Source organism: Dermacentor variabilis, chromosome 6, assembly GCF_050947875.1.
Source record: "Dermacentor variabilis isolate Ectoservices chromosome 6, ASM5094787v1, whole genome shotgun sequence".
NCBI classification, from domain to species: Eukaryota; Metazoa; Arthropoda; class Arachnida; order Ixodida; family Ixodidae; genus Dermacentor; species Dermacentor variabilis.
Window position 1 is genome coordinate 193,233,088 of NC_134573.1, and position 23,877 is coordinate 193,256,964.

Sequence of the window (23,877 nt, forward strand, 5' to 3'; positions counted from 1 at the left end):
AGTCGAACATCGAAATACTTGAGAGTGTCTCATTGAGGAACCATTTCTTGTATGTATTTTGGCTAGCTGATATTTTTGTACAGAAGCAATAAATGCCCTCTTTGTGTTTGCGCTACAGTGTTGTTGCTGCCTTTTTTACCGAGAACACTTCAGACCCCACAGTACATAAATATAAGTGTGAGTCAAAGAGCCCCAGCTGGTTGAATTGATCCAGAGCCCCACACTATGTCTCCCATAGCCCGGGTATTGCTTTGGTACATTAAAACCCACAAATCTGATTTGATTTCTGCATCCTGGAGCTTCCAGGCTTTCTTGGCTCTTCTGGCCAATGTGATTGGTGACTCATTGTACAAATCTATTTAGCGGCCCTGGTAACTCATTTCTAGTGCTGCTACAGGTGTTTTGTTGGTCTGGAATGGACACCACCATGTTCATACTGTCTGCAGGTACCGGTGCATGATGAAGCTTAGAGCCCTCTTCCAGCAGGTGCTGCAGATGTCAAGCCTTGCAGCTCAGCTCAAGAAAGATGGTCAGCAAAGCAGAGCAGAGATCCAAGCCTTGGAAGCCAAGATCAGTGGCACCATGAAACGGATCAAGGTATGCTGGCTGTGTGTTTTCTGATGAGAACACCATACTACCATAAAATCCCGAGCAAGCGCACCCCGTGTTGTTTGCAGGGGGGCCCTTACTTGGTCGCAGACTGAAATTCAAGGGCTGTCGGCCCTGGATCCAGCAGCCAGTGTACTAAACCTATACCATCTCCCAGCGATCGCAGGCTCGCCTGGTTTGCTCGTTCGCTTCTGTCAGCCTCGATAAAATCAAATGTATTGCCATTTAAGCTCAACACAATAGTGTACACATTGGGCTGACCAACATAGGCACTTTATTATGAGCTGGATGTGGTCGGGTCGCAGGCACCACTGGTCTCCAATTCGACGACCCAGTGAGCTAATTTTGCCAGCACCTAGTCATCGGCTGTTGTCAATGGAGCTGACACTACAAACGTGACCTTGCTGAAACACGCCAATGCTGCTCGCATAGTCGTGTTTATATTGGCATCTTTTGTTTAAAATGAGAGATCTGTGCAAACACGTTTGTTTTCACTTTATTTGCGACGTCATTCCAAGCGCCCATGCAGGGGCTCCAGTTCTGGGCAGAGCAACATGTCGCTCGCTCATTCGTATCATGTGTCACAAATTGTATGTGGCAAGTCGGACTCTGTTTGACCAAAATGGCAACTGGCGAAGGCTATGGCGTGGCTATGGCTATGCAGATACCTGGCTACAGTGAACTGTTGGGCCGCGGCAGAAGTGCGGCTAAACACTAAATTTCATTCTCAATAAATTGTCATTTTATGTCATTTAATACGCAATTTTGTAATAAGTTGACAAGAAAAACTAGCCAAGGGGTCCAGTGAAAAGGCACGAAGCGGTGAACAGGGTGAAGATGGGGAACTGCAGTAGGTGGGAAACGATCCCACGTGAAGGTTGTGAGATCGTTCCCCACCTGCAGCAAGTTGTTTTTCATCCACTTTCATTTCCATTAATTTATCATTTCTTTATTTCGTTTATTAAACACAAGTAATTTCCCCTATGTTGTCCTTGGTGTCGGTGTTTGTTGGCTTTTTATGATATTCGTTATGCATAGAATTTTGTTATATTGAAGTTTGTTATATTGAGGTTTAACTGTATATGTATGTCTGGTTCACAGTTGCCATTGTTTAAGTGGTTCGGCCACTTGTATTGGCACGTTAGAAAGTGGAACAACACGGCTCACATGTGCAGATATACCGTATTTACTCGATTCTAACGCGCCCTCGATTGTAATGTGCACTGTTGTCGTGACCTTAAAGAAAGAAAAAGTCCTTTGCAGTACCGCACAACTCATTCTTTGACACAGAAATACAACTTTCGCTCATTTGAAAAAACAAAGATTGCTCCAATTGCACTAAAGTTTCGCTCGAAAGGTGAAGCATCGATTTCAATAGCAAATTAGTAGACAGCTATACGAAAAGTAAGGTTAGTAGTTTTATCGGCCGTATGAACTTTTAAACATTCGCTTACAAACTAAATTAACAAGCATGGTGCCATGCACACACAAACAAGCATGAACACGTCTCACTCGGGGACCATGGAAACTTTTTATCAAAACGCTGGAGTGATGAAGGAGCAGCAGGAGCAGCAGGAGCGAGCAAATTGACCTTTGTGCAGCCTCTCGCTTCAACACGAACTAAGCAACGAGAACACAGCACAGTATGCCTAGATGTGTAGGCTTATTGCCATTGCAAATCGCTTTCAAGATAGGGGCTGCACAGCCATCGGAGTAGAACACCTCTCGTGTTTGCACCAGTCGCAGACGCTTTAGGGAACTCCGAACGCCCGTAATGCACCCGATTTACGTCCATCTTCACACACGTGATCACTTTCCTTTTAATTGTGGCATCGTGATCAACTCGGCACTTCCATGCTGATAGAGCAAACGCAGAAAACAGGAAGACGGACGGTGGACTAACCTAAGCCATGGCCTACAGCAGCTAGGCTCGATGCGCGTACGAGGTGGCCATTTTGAAATGCTGATGGCAATATGGTAATGCGATTTAGAGTCGTACTCGATTCTAATGCGCATGCAATTTTGGGCCCGTTTTATCGAAAGAAAAATGCGCGCTAGATTCGAGTAAATATGGTATATATGTTGCTACATTCTAAGGTCGTGTCACATCAGCAATGTCCTGTTTTCCCAGTATTTGAAACTAACAATGATCTGTGGCTGCAGATGTCTTTGTAAACAAATGCCCCGCTTTGGTAAATCCGACGCGGAAGGCTGCGCTCAGAGGCTTCTTGAATGTTCAAAATCACTAAAGAATGTGTAAAACAGATACAAAAAGCGAGCTGCAAGTGCAGATATCAGCAGCCGCGTCACACACAGAACTGGACATGCCTTTATCGGCCGCAGTGTTAGCACAAAAACGTGCTCAGACCTTCTCCCCAAGTAGTCTGTGAGTGCTACATGGCTTTTAGGAATGACATGCGGCCCCTTCATTAGCAATAAATTGTGATCCATGAAACACACAGCCGATCCACATTCAACATGGGTTTAAATACACAAATGAACAGGCAAAAGGCCCAGCACCCTTTCAAAACGTTTCCAGCAGAGTGCGCCAGAAGGCAGCACAGGAAAATTAAAAAGGCGGATTGCTAGGAAACTGAGGTGTGAAGTAGCTTAGGATAATAGCGCACTGTGGGTCTTATTTTTATTACCTTTCTGTAAATCGGGGCGCATCAACTTGGTGTATGATTCAGCAGAAAGCAGTGAAAAATGCAGCAGTTTTCTGCAGGTATACAGTTAAACCACAATATAACAAAGTAACTAAAGTTGGCAATTTGCTTCGCTCTATTGAAATTTTGTTACGATGGAAATTCAAAATTTCAAGCAAGTAAGTACATTTGCATATAGATCTTTCTTACATTGAGGGGGCCACAAGATTTTCTTAATTATCAGGCAATCGGAAAAGGCAAATTTTCATAAGAAAAAAAATGCATTTTGTTGAATACAAGTCGGCGATGAAAGATACGGTCTCATGCTGTGTCGACGATATGTTCACATTGGCAGTACAAAGTGAAGCCAGCCGTACTTTCGTGTTCTCCTTTCCCCCATTTCTCGCCCACAGTGATATGACGCCTTCATGAAAAGTAATGGCAGCGGGGAGCGAATGCCTCGTCTGCCTCTCGCTTCAATGCATCTCCGAAACTCGAATTTACATAACCTCCAGTACTGAAGACAATTACTCTTTGCACACGCGGCAGATGATATCAGGACGCGCACGCTCAGTCGTGGTACCACCAGCTCGATTCCCTTCTGCCCTTTATTTCCTCTTGCCCTGTGGAAAAGCAGCGCTTGTCAAGTCATCGCCCTTCTTGGCTCGCCTTTGCAAACTTTCAGCATACTGACACGTGTACTTGTTTGTCTTTATCAGGCGACACATTTCACCGCCTAACAAATGTTATCGCACAGTGCAGGACGCGCCTGCATGTATTGGAAGTTTCTGGAATGTTATGAATGCTTCCATCCGCTGTCTGTGACTGAACCTTGTGTAATCTGATCACATGTGTACGCGACGCGAATAATGTAGAACTTTGTGGAAGGCGCGCGGATCCCAGCGATTACTCTGGAACATTCGACGAGTGATGTATAAAAGCCGACACGCTTGACCCGCTGATGAGATTTTCGACGATCGCCGCTGTCGCCGTTCTTTGAGTGTAGCCTGTTTTATTGGGCAAACTTGTGCCCTCAAAATCAGGCTACACATGTACACATGTCAATACTGTGTGTGCGTGGGGCACGATGGGATATTATCACACTTGTACTTTTTACAGAACATGACACTGCTCCTTGGCAGTAGCTCCTGGTGCCGCTGCATGTGATTTGAGAGGTGCATTCACAAGCAGCCGTTTGTAGTTCAATGATTTGACCATCTGCATCTGCTAACTTTCCACTTATTGCCTTGGTGTTCCTTTGTTGCGCCAGTGAAATTTCGATATATTGAAATCCTTCATTATATTGAGGTCCTAAATACATAATGTTCTATGGACAAAAAGTTATAAATGCAGTAGACTCCCTCGAAGGGACCATGAAAATTTGTTATCAGTAGTTCGTCTTATCAGAAGGATAATTGGCAACATGACCAGATGCATTGAAATATCTTCCTTCAAAATAGTAAACGAAGTAGACTTGAAATGGTGGAAAATAACATAGAAAGCATTTATTTAGCTCTGCTTAATAAAAAACTGTTTTCAAGTGGTACTCTTGCTTGGTTTCACGCAATCCGTGATGGATGTTTGACACTTCTTTGTAAATCGCAAACCGCCAGAAACAATGCCATCTCACCTAATGACCTTAAATGATTGTTCTTTTGTGCCTTGGTGTTGCCGAAAAAAGTCCCCTAGTTAAAGAAGGCATCTGAAACCTCGCAGGTCATCGGTGCAGGCTCCAAGCTAATGAAATTACAAAGGAGCGTGTTGAGTGCGCGGCAAAGCAATGCCACTTAGGGGAAAGTCTAGGCAACGTTGAGCATAGTGGGGAATGAGAAATGAGGCAAAGCGTCGCGAAGGAGGAAGGTAGGCAGAGGTGCGCTGGATTTGGCCTCCTCTGGCGGTTGCTAGAGGTTTTGTTTGCGATATGGACTTACCGGGTTCGTCTCGTGATAACATCGTCCTTGCGTGCCGCACACCGTGTGTGTGAAGCAATAAAACTACAGACACCGACCAAAAGAAGTACTAAAAATTTATTAAATCTAGACGTTTCGGCTTCCCTACGGAAGCCTTGTTCACAGTGGGATGAAGGAAAGTTCACAGAAGCTTATGTTGTGGGGATGCGCGACCCTCGCGCCTCCCCTGATGTTTTTCCCACATAGCTCGTCTCCTGTATTCCGGCTTCACCGCGTGGCCTGCGTGATGCCTGCAGCGGTCGGTGTGGTTGGGGCGCAGTGCAAGAGATGACGCGAGTGTTGCGCTGCTAACGCCGCCGACAGGCGAGGTTACTTGGGCGCCGGGAGACAAGGCGCTTCCTCTTTCCCGGCGGATCGGCTAACAGCGAGGACGTCCCGCGCGCGCACGCCGACCCATGCTTCTGCGAGACCGCCTCGCGTGGCCTGCCTTCGAACGCGCCACCGTTGGCGTGACAGTACACACGAACGACCAGGCGTTGGGATCCAGCATGGCGCGAACATATTCGCTCGTTTTCCAGTCGCGGTGAGTCGGACTTCTAGATTTGTCACGCGCCCATCGGCATGTTTTGTGGATAGCAACTCGGCTAGCTATCTATGAAAGGTGCAATAAATGCCCTTGTGATTGTTTGCACTACTGTGTTGTCGTTCCTTTGTCCCAAGAGCACGGGTGAGAGACCCCACATCTGGCTGCCCAACGTGGGGCTCTTGGGACATCGGATGATAGATTTAACAGTTTGCTTCGTTCGAGATCTTTGTTTGAACCGAAGCGTAGGCCTAGCGTGAATTTTGATCGCTAGCGTCGGCGGCGTGCTTTCTTGAGCGAGGTGATGGTGGCTGTAGTGTGTTTGAACATGTCAACATGCTAAGCCTTTTCGCAAGTGTTTTTTTTTAATGACATTCGTCAGTACGAGAGCCACGTGGTCTGCATTCTGGGAGAGCGAGGCTGAGCGCCCGCGGAGCAGTGGCAAGCCTGAAGCGAGTGAGTACGGAAGCCTCGTGGGTGGTCCGAATTTCTTATGTAAATAGCTTCTTCTATCTCTTTGACTCGGATGAAGTCGCGGCTCTGGGAGCCGGGTGGCCGCGGGCCACGGGTGCCACTACGGGCTGACTGGTATTGCGGCCTGGCACCGGGCGCTCCGACACCGTCTGGGACGGTGGGCGCCGTCAACTCGGATGCTGCGTGCACCGAGCGGAGTAGGACCACCTCACAGATCTAACGTCTCCTAGCGGCTGCCTGTTTTGCGCCCATTTTGGGTGCCGGTTGTTGTCAGGGTAGCGACGCTTTAGGCCTAAGGCTTTACGAAGCTGCCTGTCGCACGTGGAGGGACACAACCTGGTGGAACGTGGCGTTGAGGTGTTGCAATTTGCTTCCCTCATTCTATTTAGCCTCGCACGAATTGAAATTACTCGTTCGACTCAAGGAAGCGAGCTTCGTTCACGTGAACTTCGCATCTGAGTAGCTGCCCGATCTTTTGCTAGCCGAGTTGAACATCGTACCACGTGGGCGATGCGCATGCAGAATTCCTCTCCCTTGCACTACTTTAGTGTTTGCCGAGTGTGTTGAGTGTACGCAGCGTGATTGGAGTCACCCCTGGCTTGCTGTCACCTGCACATCATCTGCGCTGCTGCCCCGGACTACGATCGAGCCACCCTGGGCGATGGTGATGCTGTGGCCAGTTCGGCGCGGCGACTTCGGCGGCCTCCTGTATCCAGCTCGCAACCCTCGGCGGCGGACAAAAGAGCCGGCGGTCACCGACAGCTACGGCGGCTCTTGCCAGCAGGGCGCGTCAGCGCGAGCGACGCTTGCTCGTACTGACTACTGCGTCGTCATCTCTGGAGTCCTGGCCTGGGATCGTTCCGTCGAGTCGCAAAGCTGCTGCTGTGACCGGCGGACGCCAGCGGTGTACCCAAGGACAGTCGACTCGCATGTTATGGACAGCGTGTAGACATTTCTTCTGCGCGACCACTGTTGCATGTACTATCTTGTTCGCGAAGCATGGGTTAATGTTAGACCATGTCACATGTTTCGCCGGAATAAGAAGTGATTTAAGGTTGGGGGGATGTGGGGATGCGCGACCCTCGCGCCTCCCCTGATGTTTTTCCCGCATAGCGCGTCTCCTGTATTCCGGCTTTGCCGCGTGGCCTGCGTGATGCCCGCAGCGGTCGATGTGGTTGGGGCGCAGTGCGAGAGATGGCGCGAGTGTTGCGCTGCTAACGCCGCCGACAGGCGAGGTTACTTGGGCGCCGGGAGACAAGGCGCTTCCTCTTTCCCGGCGGATCGGCTAACAGCGAGGACGTCCCGCGCGCGCACGCCGACCCATGCTTCTGCGAGACCGCCTCGCGTGGCCTGCCTTCGAACGCGCCACCGTTGGCGTGACCGTACACGTGACCGTACACGCGAGTAACCCCGCAGCGTCGCGCCGCTGCGGGGTTACTCGGGCGTTGGGAGACAAGGCGCTCGGGCTGTTGGGTTCGAGACAGGAAGCGGGACGGCCGTGCCGCACGTGCAGCGACCCTCTTGCCCGGCGGGTCGGCGCGCGGCGGGGACGTGTCCCACGTGCGCGCCGACCCATGCTTCTGCGAGACCGCCTCGCGTGGCCGCCCTCGAACGCGCCACGATTCACGTGACCATACACGCGAACGACCAGGCCTTGGGATCCAGCATGGGGCGAACATATTCGCTTGTTTTCCGGTCGCGGTGAGTCGGACTTCTAGATTTGTCACGCGCCCATCGGCATGTTTTGTGGATAGCAACTCGGCTAGCAGGCATTGATCTATGAAAGGTGCCATAAATGCCCTTGTGATTGTTTGCACTACTGTGTTGTCATTCCTTTGTCCCAAGAGTACAGGTGTGAAGAGAACCCCACAATGTATACTTCAGAACTTGATGTAAGCAACACATGTATGACGGGGGGAGGGTTTCCTCATTTCGATTGAGCGTGTGACATGTTTTTTGTATCTCCAGCGATTCCAGATACAGCTGCGATTTTAGGTTTCTTTTTTTACCAATAACTCTCGAGCGATCCCAGTCAATCTTGTGGCCCATTGCATCCGTGTGCTTGGCAAAGGCATTCGAAACTGTACGTTTCTTTTCGACGTCTTTCTTATGCTGCCTCAGACTCTGTTTGAAGTTGCCCGATTCACCGATGTATGCGAAGTCGCAATCTGCGCAGGGTATCTTATAGACTACGCCAGGAAACGACTCTCTCAGAAGCCTGTCCTTACCGCCCACGAGTGCTTGCCTCAGCTTACACACAGGCACGTCCGCCACCTCAACGTCATAACTGCGCAGAATGCGAGAGAAGGTTTCGCTTGTCCCTGGAACGTAGGACATGGCAGCACGCTTTCTTGGTCAGGGATTAGCCGTGTGTGTGAGGGATAGCGTACAACGGTGAGCTAATGATGGCGGCACAATCCCGCAAATGCAAAGGGAGAATGGGGGGAAGGAAGAAGCGCGCAGTCTTCTGTCGTTTGCATGGCACTGGGGAGGGAGGGGGTGTTGTCATTTGGCCATGTGCGGTCACGCAGGCTTTATATCTTGAATGCGATCTGCTTTGGGGGTACAGTCTAGGTGGGCCGATGGCTTGTAGTTTTGCGTGCAGTGTGTTCTCGCCACTCAGTTTGCGTAGAAGCAATAGACAACGCAAAGGTCACTTCACTCACTGCTGCTGCCATGATGCCTCACGCCAGCATTTTGACAGCGAGCGTCCGCAGTCATCGAGTGTGATGTGTTCATGTTTGCCTATGCGCGCTGACGCCATGCTTGTTAATTTAGTTAGTAGCCTAAGTGAATGGTCACAAGTGGGCGTTCTACTCCAGCGGCTTCTGTGTATGGCGCAGCCATGCAAACACTGTCTCGAATATGATCTGCGATGCGGACAGTCTAGGCACACTGAGGGTCGATAGCTTCGTGTGCGCTGTAGCACCCATACGCTTGCGTGTCACCTGCATTCACGAAGTGAAACATCACTGCCTAATTTTTTTCATGCTCTTGTTTTCGCCTCTTTCCATGGGCGATGTTCACTGAAGGCCTCCAGTAGGGTGCCTTGATGTGCGCACCCCCAGGCGCGCTGCATCGAGGCACCCTAGCCTCCATGATCGGTAGTGGTCACTTCAAATGTTCGTCTTAATCGAAGAGCACGTCTGAGGCAGTTTATCTTAAGCAGATTTTTTTTACATTGGGTCTATGGAAAACCAAAGAAACTTTCCCATGTTGTTCGTTATATGCGAGAATTCAGCTTAACAGAGTTTGTCTTAACGAGAGTTCACTGTAGTTAAGTACTTTGTTATATCGACAACAGTGCTACAGTGAAATCTCGATATAACGGACTTCAGGGGACCGCAGTAAATTGGTTGTTATTCTGAAAGATCATTATAGTGAAAGCCCCAAAATTAACCATTCCACCCATCAACCCACCAGTTCATAAGTTGTCACTATATGAGCTATCCATGAAAACATCGCTGCTGGCTCTCGGCACATGCTGTTACTGTTTTCCATAGATTCTGTCACCACGCACCACCAAGCACCGTATAATACTAGTGATGTTTGCAATACCGACGCTGATGCCGAGAAAACTGCCAACAAAAAGGTAGCTTCATGTTCACCTTCAAAGTGCAATGTTTGCTTTTTGTTTGTTTTTCACATTTCTTGCCGTGGACACTGCAACTGTCTCACTCGAGGCAGACACCTGAACTTTGTCAAAGTGCAAGCGCATGCAAACGACACCATCTGGAAAGTGCAAATTATGACTGTGTGGCATCACCATGTGTACAGAGGTTACGTTTCACTGCAGGTGTAGCTAGTACGGCCGCAGAAAGAAGGGTGAAAGGAGGAAGAGACGCACTGCCACTGCTAGGCGACACTTTTCTGGATGGAGCATGCACTCACGTAACCTGATGTGTCGTCTCCTCCGCTCGCCCGCAGTATTTTTTTTCCTGGGGACAGTCTAAGGTTTTCTGAACCCATAGGGAACCCATGTGCCGTGACGTCCGCTCTCTGCGCCTTGTGGTCTGCTAGCCTACTGTTTCGGATGCCATAAAGGATACATGGAAATCTAAGAATCCCGACATTTCGAAATATTCGTTCGTAGTGCTGAGGCGTTAACATCATAGGGAAACTGAATAATGAGCGTTATTCTGAAAAGTACGGTTTTATGAAGTTCGTAGTACTGAAATATTTTTACATTTGAAACTATAATAAGCCAGCAGGGGATTTCTGAAAAGTTCATTAACCTGAAAAGTTTGTTAATGTGGTGTCCATGGTAACGAGGTTTCACTCTATTGAAGTTCGTTATAGTGAAGTTTAACTATATCGAGAATCATGCATATTAGTTATATTGTCACTCTGCTCTCTATTCTTTCTTTATGATTTGAGATTTGTATAGAGTAATCGCATAGGTATTTCTTATTTGAACGATGCTCTGCTGCCAGATTGGGCTACTACTGTAGGGGTTTCTGCGTCGCTATATTTTTGTAAATAGCTCTGTTAACTTACAGCATCGTGGCCTTCCCCCCCATTCCCTCAGCCATGACATGTGTGCATGCAAGTCTGAAATTGACAAAGATAAAACAAATCTGCATCTTTTGGTTAAAGGAGGTGTGCATTCATTATGCAACGTGAAAACTGCCTTCTTTCCCCTTAAATTTGACAGCACTTGATAAAACTGACTGAAGTCAGTGGCTGTCTTGGACACGACGCTGTACCAACGAAAAGTAGTAAATGGGTTTGCTGATTGCAGGATGGCTACCTATACACGGAGGACATGGAGAAGGAGCAGAATGCCTTGATCACTGCAGCTACGCAGCTGATGAATGCACTGAACCAGCGCATCCAGCTGCAGAAGGTGGCCGAAGAGCAAGAGCACATGCGCCGTGTGCAGGAGGAAATGGAGCATGCACGCAAACGCAGGGAGGAAGAGGAACGACTGAAAAGGGAGGAAGAGGAGAACAGGCAGAGGTGGGGGCATACACTGATTAAGCGTTGAAAAGGCGTTTGGAGGTGGAGGCTCTGTGGAGGTCTCAAGAGGGGGCTAAATGTGCTGATGCCTTCCATGTTTCGTTGAGCTTGAACTGCATCGTTTCGACACCCAGCTCTCGTACCATGACAGAAAAGTGCATCCTTTCTGCCTTTCTCATCGTTTTGTTTTTCTGCCCTTTCATTATTATCCAGTTATCCTCGAACTTGAGGTGGGCAATTGATTTTGACCTACAATTTATACATTTTCACTTTCATTTCATCGCCAGCCTGACAGAGCCAGCAAATGAATAACCATGGCACTGATTGTGCAGATTGCTCTTTTACCTTTTCGCTGTGCATGCATGGTTATGAGTAAACCATTATTTGGGAAAGAATACGGTCAATGTCCGATTTTACGGGTACCTGAGGGACCACAAGAACATGTGAAAAATTGGGCAGTCCGAAAACCAAGTGTATGCTTTTTACTGCTCTGAAGGGCACAAATTTCTATGTCCACTTCCAAAACAGCTCTCAAAGTCTCCTAGTGCACTTCATAGGTGTCTTGTGCTAGTACTGTGACAGGAGGTGGTGGGTACGTGCGTGTTTAAGAAAGACATACTATATCCGGCGACAGTGGCCCCCTCCCATTCTCAGTTTGCTTTATCGCAGTACATTGCATATGCTTGATCGCGTAACACTGCTGTATTGCGACGAATCTGATTTTTGGGAACCAGCATTAGGCATAATTTTTTAGTCTTGTTGTGCTTTTCGTGCTTCGCAGCTGTCGGCAAGGATGACGAAGGTGGTGTCAGCATCACCTCATTGCTGACTGTGGCGAATCCTTTCAATGAAACACACGGCACCGAACAAAGGAAGCTTCGTAGCGAATGTTGAAGCAGCTAGGCCTAATGTTGCAGAGCATGTGACAGTACAAAATGATCATGTACCAGACACCATGTGACCAAACATGAATGGCTACAGTGGAAGCCGTGGTTATGGCTGGCTACAGCTGCCAACAGATCGGCATAAGAAAATGCTGGTTTGAGGCTGCGAGGTTATGAAAATGGCAGCAGTGGTGGCTTTGATTAATGCCGTTTTGAACCTATGGCCACAGCAAATAATAAGAAAGGTCGAACGGCAAAGGGTTTGTGTCTGAAATTTCAGACGTCCTTATACATTGGCTCTATGGGGTACGTGGCAGTGCCACGAAGGCATCCAAATTATTAGGCATGTCCAAAAATATTGGTTGTTGAGTGTACTATGAAAAGTTTACTAGGCGGCTGGTGCTTGCAGCATTATCATTGACACTTCACTGCAATTAATTTTGTTTTTGTCTGTATAGAAAAATTCAGATGGAAGCTGCCCGCAAGGCTGAGGAGAAGTCAAAGCAGCTAGAAGATGCCAAAGTAGCGGTAAGCACTTTGTAAGCACTCTCAATGCTTGGATGCTGGACACCATGGTCACCATAGCAAACATGGCCACTATGTTTTGGACACCACCTAAGCTGAATGGCATTATCGTCAATCAAATGAAACATTGAATATTCACATTAACTTATGGAATAAAGATATGACAGCAGTGCCCTATAGTACAGTTTCTCACTTGCAAAAAGAAGCAATGTTGTCATTGCCTTTTACCACGCAAATGTCTCTAGGACACATTGTGGGCAACCTTGAAAATGAGAAAAGGATTCAGTGCTTAATCAAAAATTAGGAAATTATGAATGCCAGTTGTTTCATTCACTGTGGTGCACAGAACTGCACCCCACTTAAGCTGTTGCAGTTTAATGACTGCTTGCTCAGACTTCACATATTCAGGGGCAAATATGCAAAGCTACTTCTTCACAGAGACGGTTCTACCAAGGTGACTGGTCATTGTTGTGTGTTGCCTAGTCTTGTATCATGAAGCAAGGTTTGAAACACTTACCCAAATATATTGAGAAACATCTGGAATGTGTCATTCTGTTTTTCTGTCATTACAGATGTTGTGTGTCCAGACCTGCTTTTACAGTCTGCGAGTAGGCTTTGTTGAAAAGTGGTGCTGCCTTCATGCAACCAAACAAAATGCCATGGTCACATGTTTCCTAATGACATGCTCATGCATGAGTGGTGCATGCAAGTCACTGCATCTGTGCTGTGCGAATATTTCTAAATGACATGGGTGTGCCATACTGTGAACATGTGCCAGCGTCGCCTCTTCTACATTTCATAAAACCTTGCTCATTTGCCACCAAATATGTATGATTTTTTTCAATTTTTGTGACGTGGTTACCATCATTGTCACTGTAGCTAGCATCAGTACATTGCTAATCAAAGCATTCACATATTAGGAAACTAAATATTTTCAGACACCCTAATTGAGCACCTGAAGTCTAGTTGCCCCTTGACAATAGCCTTCCCATGACACTGCAAGAAACAGTGTGTGCTGCTAACCCAAAGTGGTGCTGGGTCCCTGCCTCGGTTTCCTTTTAAACCTTGTTTTTGATTCAGCTCTGGTCATTCAGTCTCATCTTGCCCCCACTATTTCTTCCTTCTCTTCTTTACCCTGTCGGGTATTTAGTTGCACCTATCCTATTCATTCTCTTTTACTCATGAGTTAGCTTTTCTAAACATGGTGTTTGACCATACACACATACCGTACTTACCCTATTCTTATGTGCCCCCTAATCCAACTTGAATCCAGTTCTTACGGGCCTTGATTGAAGTAATAAAACGAAAGTGTGTCTGAATGTAAGATGCACCTGAATGTAAGACGCGGCCGACTTTTAAAATAAAGATACTATAGCATGTCCCCACATTCGTAACCAGAAGAAAGGAGATGTGCTGAATATACCCTTACAGAAGAGAAACATTTTCTTTAATGAACTTTTATAATGAAGACGACACGTAATTCTTACCATTTGCTCTTCGTTGGCCACAGATACCATGCTACAGGGATCTGCGTTTTCAAGTGATCATTTTTAGAGATGCTACTACAGTCAAACCCGGCTATATCGAACTAGCAAAAATACGCCTATCATTTCGATATAGAGCATAATTTGATGTAAGCCTGCTAAATAATTGGATGTCATAAAAGCACATACCATTTATAAAATCACTTTATTGATGAAACTCGCTCTTAGTTTCGCATGAAATAGTCCTGCATTTTCTTCTGCTTGGGCAATTTCGCTGCCTGCAGCGCACGCACTTCCCCACATTGTCTAAGGAGTCGGAGCCGCTGAGGCCGCAACCTTCCGCATTTGCGCAGAAGCACTGGACTAGTGCGAGTGCACCAATCACTTCGGAGGATGTGGGCAAAGAACCACATCCAACAGGATTCCTGGCACTGTGAGCTTGGCACAGCACCAGTTACGCCAGCCCATCTGGTGCCAAGTCACACGAAATCTCTCAATAGTTGTGGTATCTCCGAAAGTTACTGGCAAGAAATACCACTCGAGATTTCAGTCGAGCACAGAGTCAACTGACACGCACAAACTTTCACGAAATCATACTCTGTCTGCATTTTATAATGGCAGTCACGCTACATCTGACGTCTCTGACCGTAGGCTGTGGTCAATACCACGAATGCGGTTTTGGTTTTGTATCTGATAGTAACGCGCAGGCAATTTTCGAACCCATTTTTCTCAGAAAAAAAGCTTTAGATTCGGGTGAATGCGGTGTGCAGTAAAGCACCTCTACAACAAAAGGACCTGTATAAGGAAAGAATAATTTTGTCCCGGGTCTATTGAGAGCGGTGCTGTGCATGACCTTTGCAACGACGTGACTTGTATAATGAATTATTTTGGAGGCCCCAAGCACTTCGTTATGAAGGTGTTCAACCGTAGGTGATTAAGAAGTGTGAAGATCCAACATGTTTGAATAATGTTATCCAGTATGTTCGGATGGATGATGTGTTAGGTTTGCATGCAGCAGTCAGAAAGAAACTTGCATGACGTAAATTCTTAGATCCGTTGTTTTCCTAGGTGCTCACTATTCATAAGTAAAGGCATCTCTTTTCACGAATCACTTAGTGCACTAAAGCACACCACACACATTGTTGCTTCTGAATTCTCTTTTATTTATTTTATATATATATATATATATATATATATTTTGCATGCAGACAAAATGTCTTGTGCAGACAGAGCAGCCTACAAGCTGTCAAATTTCATGCCGTCATTATGGTGTCCGACAGTGCTGCACAATGTTTCTCTCACTCGCTATTCAGCTGCACAAGCATCTCTATAACTTCGGTGCAACTGGTATTCAAACTGTATCAGTAATCTTCTGGCTCTTTCACAGATCCATAACATGTACAATGAAAATACTGGGTGGTAAGAGGTTACTTCCCTAGCAAAAAAGTCAATAGAAATTAAGGCAGAAAAAAAAAAACGAAGCATTTCTGTAAAGTAGAGATGACACGAATGTGTGGGGAAACCTTTTATTTATTAAGTGCTGTTCTTAACTCTTTCCGTACTGTGTCCATTGTGCATTGTTAGCCCGCTAACAAGGGTTTGAGAGGCCACTTTAGAGACCTTCCACCCCACTCATGGACACACTGCGCTATAGGACGTGAAGGAGGAGAACTATGTCTTTTATTTTCTAAGCAGTTTGCCCTTTTCCAGCAAGGCGGTGATTTTTGAAAGGGCTCTGGAGTTTTGTGATCATGAAAGTAGGAAGCAAGAATGGCTTGCCGCTATCGAATGTTTGAAACACCGCTTTCGAGACCTACCGCGCTGCTCATGCATGCTCCGCCATCAGACGTGAAGTAGAACTATATTTTTGTTTTCGAAGCAGTTCAATTTTTTTCCTAGAGGCGGTGATTTTTGAACACGCTCCAAAATTTCTCGTTCGTCAAAGCAAGAAGCACAAATGGCTGCCTCTGGGAGCGTCGTGCGCGCTTCAAGGGATCGCAGATCTCGTGACTCTGCTGCGTCTGCGCCTTAGACGCTGAGAGTGACGCTGATACAAACCAGCCCGGCATGTTCAGCTGTAGTGCTTGCAGTTAAATTTTTGTAGTGGAATACCTGTTCAATGAAAAATTAAGGTTTTTTTTTTTTTTCGGAGATAGTGCCTATTAGACAGCGTTACATTTGGATATCTCATATTTTTTTTTTTTACATTTCTTAGTAGATACAAGCGGGACTTTACAAACTTTGTTCAATGTTATACCACAATCTTTATGACATATATCTGGTTAATAAAACATTCATGCGTGAAAAATGCATTGATTCTGCTTTTTGGTTATGTGTTGCATAAAATATTCGGCGTAGTAGTTCCGCCAGAAAAAAAGTTCTGTTGCAACATACCGAAAACGCCTATTTCCCTCATGGTAGGGAAAGAGTTAAGTACTTTCTTTGATGCTTCTTCAGCCGCAGGGATGCTATTCATTATATATACATTTACACGATTGTAAGTCGACCCATATCGCTTGACCGAAAGAAAAAAGAAAAAAAAACCCGAGGGCGCATTCGATAACGAAAATTTATTTGTAGCTGACATGGTCACTGTACGACTCGTCTTCACTAGTGCTGCCATCGTCATCGTTGCTGCAGTCCCACAGCGCGTCGTGGTCCAGTGAAATTTCAAATTTGGCAAACGACCGCACCAGGACATCTTGCAGAACAGCAGCCCATGCCAAATGCACCCAACCACACGCAGCCGTCAGGGAGGCTCTTTTGACAGGTCCGGTTGGCGTAATTTCGCAGTCTTCTGCCGCCAGCCACTCGTTGTACTCACAGCGGAGCAGAACCTTAAAATTTAGGCGAAGGTCCGGGCTTGTTTCAAGACCACATCGCACTTCAATGGCAGGGACCGATCACGCATTTCAGCGACGTACGCCGCAAGCTTAGCCTACAGCTCCGGAAAGCGTCCAGACTTCGGCACGTGGGAAATTTCTCACTTGCCGCCACAGGGTGAAAATTTCGCTTCGCTGCAGTCGCCACTCTCGCACCACCCGTTTAGAAACATCGAAATTGCGGCCCGCTGCGCAGTGATTTGTTTCTTCGGCGTAAAGGATGGCAGCCCTCTTGAACGCTGCTGTGAACAAGTGCCGAACGATTAGTGGGCCTTCAGCACTCATGACGACTGGGGAAGCATAGAAGTAGTACGTAGCCGGCAGTCAAGTGGAGCGCGTCAAAAAGTTGGTCAAACCGGTACCAATGCCTTTAAACAGAGAAAGAGAGAACCCGCGAGCGTTGTCTGCTCTTCCATGAACTACCGATCACGACCTACTGGAACTCCAGACCTGCACAGATATCGGGCTTCTATGGGAGCAGCTTGCACCCACTTTCGTTCAACCGACGGCCGTAGGTGGCGCTCTTATAACCTGTTCGTCTGCTACGCGGTGGGCGGCTGTGCGGCGTTGTAATTAGTACGGCAGCTGTTGTGTTGTGACGAACTGCTTGTCTAGTTGATGATTTTTGCTAACACAGTGACAGTGATGCCACAAGGCTTTGATCGGTCACTTGGCTCGAAAAGTTGACTGCCTGAACCTAAAAAATGTCGGAGTGTGTAGTCCGCAGCTCTCTAAAATAGCGTTAAGTAGCCGCTTCTTTTGCCTTTTTCAAGCAGATTATTATAAATCACATTGTGTATAGAGTTCGCAACGTACACAACAGTTTCATTGTACACGTTGTAAAATTCGCTTCTGCGTTCTTCAGAAATTTGAAACCACCGTGATGTTCGACGACAGAATGATTACCACTCATTTTAACTCTTAAAAGTTGTCTGTGTATGCATCGTGAGTTCAAAAAGTGAATTACGCACACAGCTTCACTGCGTACGTATCTTAAGCACCACCGTTATGCTGCCGCCATACCACGCAGAAAAGATAGCTTTACAGTTTGAAAAGAGTTCCGTGACACGATTTAAGGCCTGCAGTGCAGCACGTTTTAAAGCACTGGGATCGCTTAATTTTTTGCAATCTTTCTACTGAGCTAGACATCCAATGATATTAAAAACAAGATGTGCTCACCTTCCTTTAAAACAAAATCGATCAGCCTATTGCACATATCGGGCGGAGGACTTACTCGTGAATACTTTTACTATACTTTTACCAGATCATCTGCCTTTCACTACGGCACACAGCAGTAAATCCTAATGTCATCTACGACATTAGGCTATCTGTAATCAACTAAAAAAAGCTATATTATCCTATGAATGTTTTTAAACAATTTTTCCAGTCTCTTACGGAGGCTAGGAAAGGGAAATTTATGCCGTCGATCTAGCATTGCAGCTGCCACCTATGCTCGTTGTTTACATTTCTTGCACCGCTTCTCCTCTTCTAGTTTCACTATTCAAACGCAAAGCATTCGCTAATATGTTTTCTTTTGTATATTTGTGAATTTATTCATTTACCGTCAATACAAGCGCTTTGTGCCTGCCGAAGTGGCAAGACAAACGCTGAACAGATCGCAGAAGCAGACAACAGGGAACAGGTTATAACTAGCGCCACTGTGCTCGTACATTCTTTCCCTAGCGGCAAAAGGGGCGAACTAGACCAGGCGTGCTGGAGGAGGGAGATCTGTGCAGGTCTGGAGTTCAGTAGGTCGTGCTACCGATACTCCCCGCAAGCGCCGCCGTTCTGAGGGTGCCGCCGCAAATGGGAACAGCGGCGCTTCCATCAACTATCGACACCCCCCCATGAGTGTTGCATGCACTGTAAGACTCTCAAAAATGTTGAAAAACCCTTCCGAAAAGCGAACAAACACGCGGGATAGCGAAAAGATACGGGTAGGGCCATAGAGCAAACATAAAATTGTAACTACGTTGTAGCTCTCGTTGGTATCGCTTTTTTTGGCGAGGCCATGTTTTGGTTTCGATTGTAAGTCAACCCCCCAACTTCAGACTTTCAAATTTTAAAGAAGGGGTCGACTTACAATCATGTAAATACGGTAGGTCTATCCATACTGAAGTGCAATATGTACTTGCAAGTGGCTAGATCGACCCCTCTGGTGAACACGTTGTTCATGACACTGCCACATTGCATTGTGGGCACTCAGTATGTGATGTTTAGGGTGACACCAAACACTTCCTCCGTGTAATGGGGCAAGCACTGGTTTGCTGGGTTCGATCTCTTACTACTTCGTTCGAAAGAGCTTAGGCAAGTGCAATTTCGTCACGCGTGGCTGCACAGAACACCCAAGAACAATGGAGCTGTCTCATGATGAACTAACATGATGACCATCATATGGCTGCACTGGAGTGACTGCACTGAAGGGCGATTCCACGAGAGATCAAACATTCATGTTTGCTTGATATTTTTGTCTTGTCTGTTTCTTTATGTTATGTAGGTATATTCATACTGCGTGAAACCGAAAAGTTTTTTTCCTGAAAGCGTTCCCAGCAAGACAAAAAAATATATTCTCGAAGGTGACGGCACGAGCGTCCTCCTATTGCTTACCACAATATTTTCCGATTTCATGGCTAAATTACATGCAAACTATAAACGTTGTGTCAAAAGGCTTTTTTGCTCATTTTGATATGGTTAACAGTAAATTAGTTCCACGTGTTTTATTATGCTGTCCACAAACGAAAAGAAATGTAAAAAAATTCCAAACATGACCCAAATCATAAAATTTTTTTTACTTTGATGCGTCTTGGCATGTTTTCTGTTTCACACAGAAACTTGAAAGAAGTGGCAAACATAGAAAATTTACTTTACAACATTTATGCAAAGTATTGTCTTCCTTCATGAAACACATGTAGAGTATTGTCTTCCTACATGAAAGTGAAAGAAAATAGTTTATTTAAATAAACAATTTTTTTTCGAAAGCTGATTTTGAAAAAATAAAATAAACACCGGTTCCAATTTATGAAAAAAATTTTGGATGGAAGTCCACTTATCTCAGGGAAAACATGGGCGTGGTGACATGTTTCTTCATTTGTTTTATTCGTAAAATATAACAGGCCCATGTTGAGCATGCTGGCTTCAGTACCTTTGCCGGTTGTCCATCAGTTTGCACTGTATGAAAATCTAGTTTTAATTTCTTTGCTGCTTCAGAACTTTACTCTGACAGCTTGTTTTCAAAAATGAAGCCAGCCACGCTTTCGCATGCACTTCACCCCCGCAGCTGATAGCGTCACCTGCACTGGGACAACGCTATCACGAAAAGTGCCAATAGCAGGGAGCGAATATTTTGTCTGCCTCTTGCTCCGAGTTGCCAAAACCTGAGATTACGCAACCTCCAATACTAAACGTGCAGTAAGACAGCTTACATTATGCCACGAAGTCTTGGCACATGCCCACTCTTTGTATACGCAGCAGATTACTTCTAAAGAAAGGTGCGCGACTGCATGTGCGCTCAGCCACACCCATGCGCGACCACAGCCGAGACGCGCAACAGAAATGCAGACCGAGAGGTCGCTTCCCTCCCCCTCTTTCTTTTCGCTTGTGTGGGAAGGTAGCACTCGTAAAGCCACCATCTTTCTTGTCTCGCCCTCACACACTTCAACTCTCACCTAAAGCACAGGGTGTGCGGGGTGCGATAGGACCTCGTCGCACTGGAGCTTCATGCGGAGCACGATGCGGGGCCACTTTGGCCGTCGCTCTTGTTGAGCCGCAGTTTAGAGGTGCGTTTGCAAGAAGTCGCTTGTAGTTCCATCGTCTAACCATCTGCGTCAGTGGAAGTTTCCATTTATTGCCTTGGCATTCCTTTGCGGCAGCAGTGAAATTTCGTTGTATTGAAATCACATGCGAGCTCACTTCGTTACATTGGGATTCTAAGTACATGGTGTTCTATGGACAAGAGGTTATGAAAAGTTAAGTACTTCGTTTATCAAGAATTTTGGTATATTGAAGTTAGTTATATTGAGGTTTAACTGTATTTGTAGTACTCAGGCATTTTTAACATGACTCAGAAACTAAATAATGATCGTTATTCTGAAATTTTTGGTATTCTGAAGTTCATAGTACTGATATTTTTACATTAAGACCATAAGAAGTCAACTGGGAATTTCTTAAAATTTTTTTAATCTTAATTTTTTTTATGTAGTGTTCTTAGTAACAAGATTTCAGTGTACATTGGTATGATGACAGCATGATGACAATGGTATGGCAACAAAAGGATGACTGACGAAGGTGGAATCGTGATGACAGTACTGTCGCTACAACAAAGTGACAACGATGGAATGACCATGTACGGTCATGCGATGTCGATAATGGTGTGACAACAATGGAATAATGCGATGGTGTGATGATGATATGACAACACGGTGACAGTAATAGAGCAAAAGCAGCGGAAAGTTGACGATAACATGGCAAGGAAAGAATGAACACACAATGTCATGAAGGCAATGAAATGATGACAGCATGACGACGACGGCGTGCTGGTATCGGCGCTTACATGCATCACCTGCCGCCACAGGTCTCCTTAATTCATCCTTTATCAGGTGTTTGTTTGCACTTTGTCTGGTACCGGCTAAACAAACATGGCTTAGTGTTCCTACAGGGCCCAGATGTTTGAGGGGGATGTGCTCTGCCTCTGTCTGAGGCTTCTTAGCGATACTGAGCAGCTTTGCAAGTGACGTAATTCAAACTCGGTAGTAGGTGTAGGCCCAGTATATGGCACAGGGCATAGGGGCATGAGCACAGCAATGGCCAGCATCTTCTTGCAAGGCCACGCCCTGGTACCTGATGCGGTTTTGAATGTATAATTGTAAATGTTGCCTGAAAAACAGGTATTTGTATCCAACTACCATCTTGCTGGTCATGCACAGTGGGAACAGTACACGATGGGGGCATAACCACTAGTGTTCTTGCCCCTCCTTTAACAAGAATTGTGTTGGCGTCCATATATTGTCAATGCAGGCTTGCTTGTTGGTACATGCCTAAGTTTTTTGCTTTGTGATCTTCTTTCCAGCAAGCATTGCAAGAGAAGCTCTTTCTCGAACAGAAGGAAGACCACATTAGGTGTGTGCAGCCGTTCAGTATTTACCTCTTGGCTGCTTTTCTGTGGCCCAAAGAGCTTTCGGCTGTGAGCTTGGTTGCACAAATATGTGCTCCTTCCTCTACGTGCAGGAATCAACAAATTGAGCAAGAGTCACGTGACCATGAGCTTGCCCTTCGGCTTGCGCAGGAGAACAACAGTGTAGTTGAAGATATGGGAACTCCAGTGTTGCCAGTCAGGTACGCATCACTAGCAAGCTTTCTCTTTGCACACGTTTCTTGTCTTATACCTGTCACTTTGGTTGGCAGGTCACAGGTGAGGGCCAAATCAGAGGGCAAGTTTGACTTATCAAAGTGGAAGTATTCTGAGCTGAGGGATGTTATCAACACATCCTGTGGTGAGTACAAGATAGTATATCTTCGTGTTCACGAATCACCGTTGCTTGTAGTGTATTGAATTTTACATATTTATATGAGGAAATCACTTTTCAGACGTTAACTAGTGCAAAAAAGCACATCAAAATTGGGCAGCGTCATTTCTGAAATTTGTGACATGGCCACATATGTGGGCCTTGGGAAGCTGTGCCAGTAGATATTACTTTTGAGCTGCTCATATTATTCGCTACTCTGAGGTTGAGCATTTGAAATAATAATCAAATCATTTTGCCAGTTAATATCTATGCACATTCAATAATCAAATATATGTGCTCTCCTAGTATTGACTATTTAGAGTCTGCAATCTCCAGCAGACTGCACAATGCCATGTTACTATGCTATGTCAGGGAATAATAACTATTACTTGTGCCTTATTTTTAATCCTCATCTTTATTTGATAATTACCCAAAATGTGCAGATGTATTGTAGTCAATAATAAACAAACAGGGTAACCTTTTTAGATCTGGAGCTCCTGGCAGCATGTCGTGAAGAGTTCCACAGGAGGCTTAAAGTGTACCATGCCTGGAAGAGCAAAAATACAAAGAAGGGTGGTGGCGAGACCTTACAGAGTCGAGTTCCCGTTTCACTACAGAATGGAGGTATGTATGTTCTCCAAACCAGTTTCCAGGTTTTCTCACATGGAGACCACAGAACTCAAGGTACATGCTTGCGATCTCACGCACACACAAAAGCACTTAGGTATGTGTGCCACCATGCAATAATGGATGCCATGGTGCTGCCATTATACTCCTTGCCACAAAGGCAGCACATTTGTAGGCATGAATTTTCCCTACACCATAATATGCATAGAAAAAAGTGCAAATGCCTACAAGATACAACGAATGTGATTTTAACCAATAAGGGTGGTGCACTTAATAACAGCCTGCTTATGTATCTCAATCTGTGGTCACTGTGAGATAAAACCCAAACTTCCTGTGAAGCAAAGGTCCTAAATCTAAAGGTTTCCTATTTTGATCATGTCATGCGGGCTGCCAATTCAATGGAATGTATATTAATGTGAGCTAAAGTGGAAGGTAAGAGAAAGCTGGGTCACCAGTGCATGAGATGGTTAGATGGGATTCTTGCATCCTTAGCGAAGTGCCCCAGTGGGCTTAAAGAACTTGTGTTTAGCAGATCTCACTGGCATTCATATATTTGTAGTGTTACCAAGAGTCGACAGCGACTCGACTGCAAACGACAACTGGTCACATGGGACTACAAAGCTGGTACCAAAGTTTCACCATAGAGTGTCACAAGATGCACTTCTCGCAACTGCCCCGCAGGGGCACCTGCGTCAGCAGGCGTTTGGTGTGTTGTGACACCACGCACCCGAGCACACGAGGGTTGGACCCTCCCGCGCGTAGTCGTGCGTGGCTTTTTCCGTGTCTGAGGAAAG

General features: G+C 46.0%; 1 protein-coding gene across 5 annotated transcripts in view; it reads left to right on the forward strand.

The window, feature by feature from the left end:
• The window catches only part of jar (Myosin heavy chain 95F jaguar), a 195,068-nt gene that overhangs the window by 127,838 nt on the left and 43,353 nt on the right, over positions 1-23,877 (forward strand). For 4 of the 5 annotated variants that reach the window (XM_075697233.1, XM_075697232.1, XM_075697235.1 and 1 more), the window contains 7 exons: positions 447-597; positions 10,963-11,180; positions 12,523-12,592; positions 22,021-22,070; positions 22,179-22,286; positions 22,356-22,444; positions 22,943-23,080. In XM_075697233.1, coding sequence (XP_075553348.1) covers positions 447-597; positions 10,963-11,180; positions 12,523-12,592; positions 22,021-22,070; positions 22,179-22,286; positions 22,356-22,444; positions 22,943-23,080 — 824 coding nt within the window. Of the gene's footprint in view, positions 1-446; positions 598-10,962; positions 11,181-12,522; positions 12,593-13,161; positions 13,413-22,020; positions 22,071-22,178; positions 22,287-22,355; positions 22,445-22,942; positions 23,081-23,877 lie in introns of those variants that run through there. The other variant, XM_075697236.1, reaches the window with a different exon arrangement.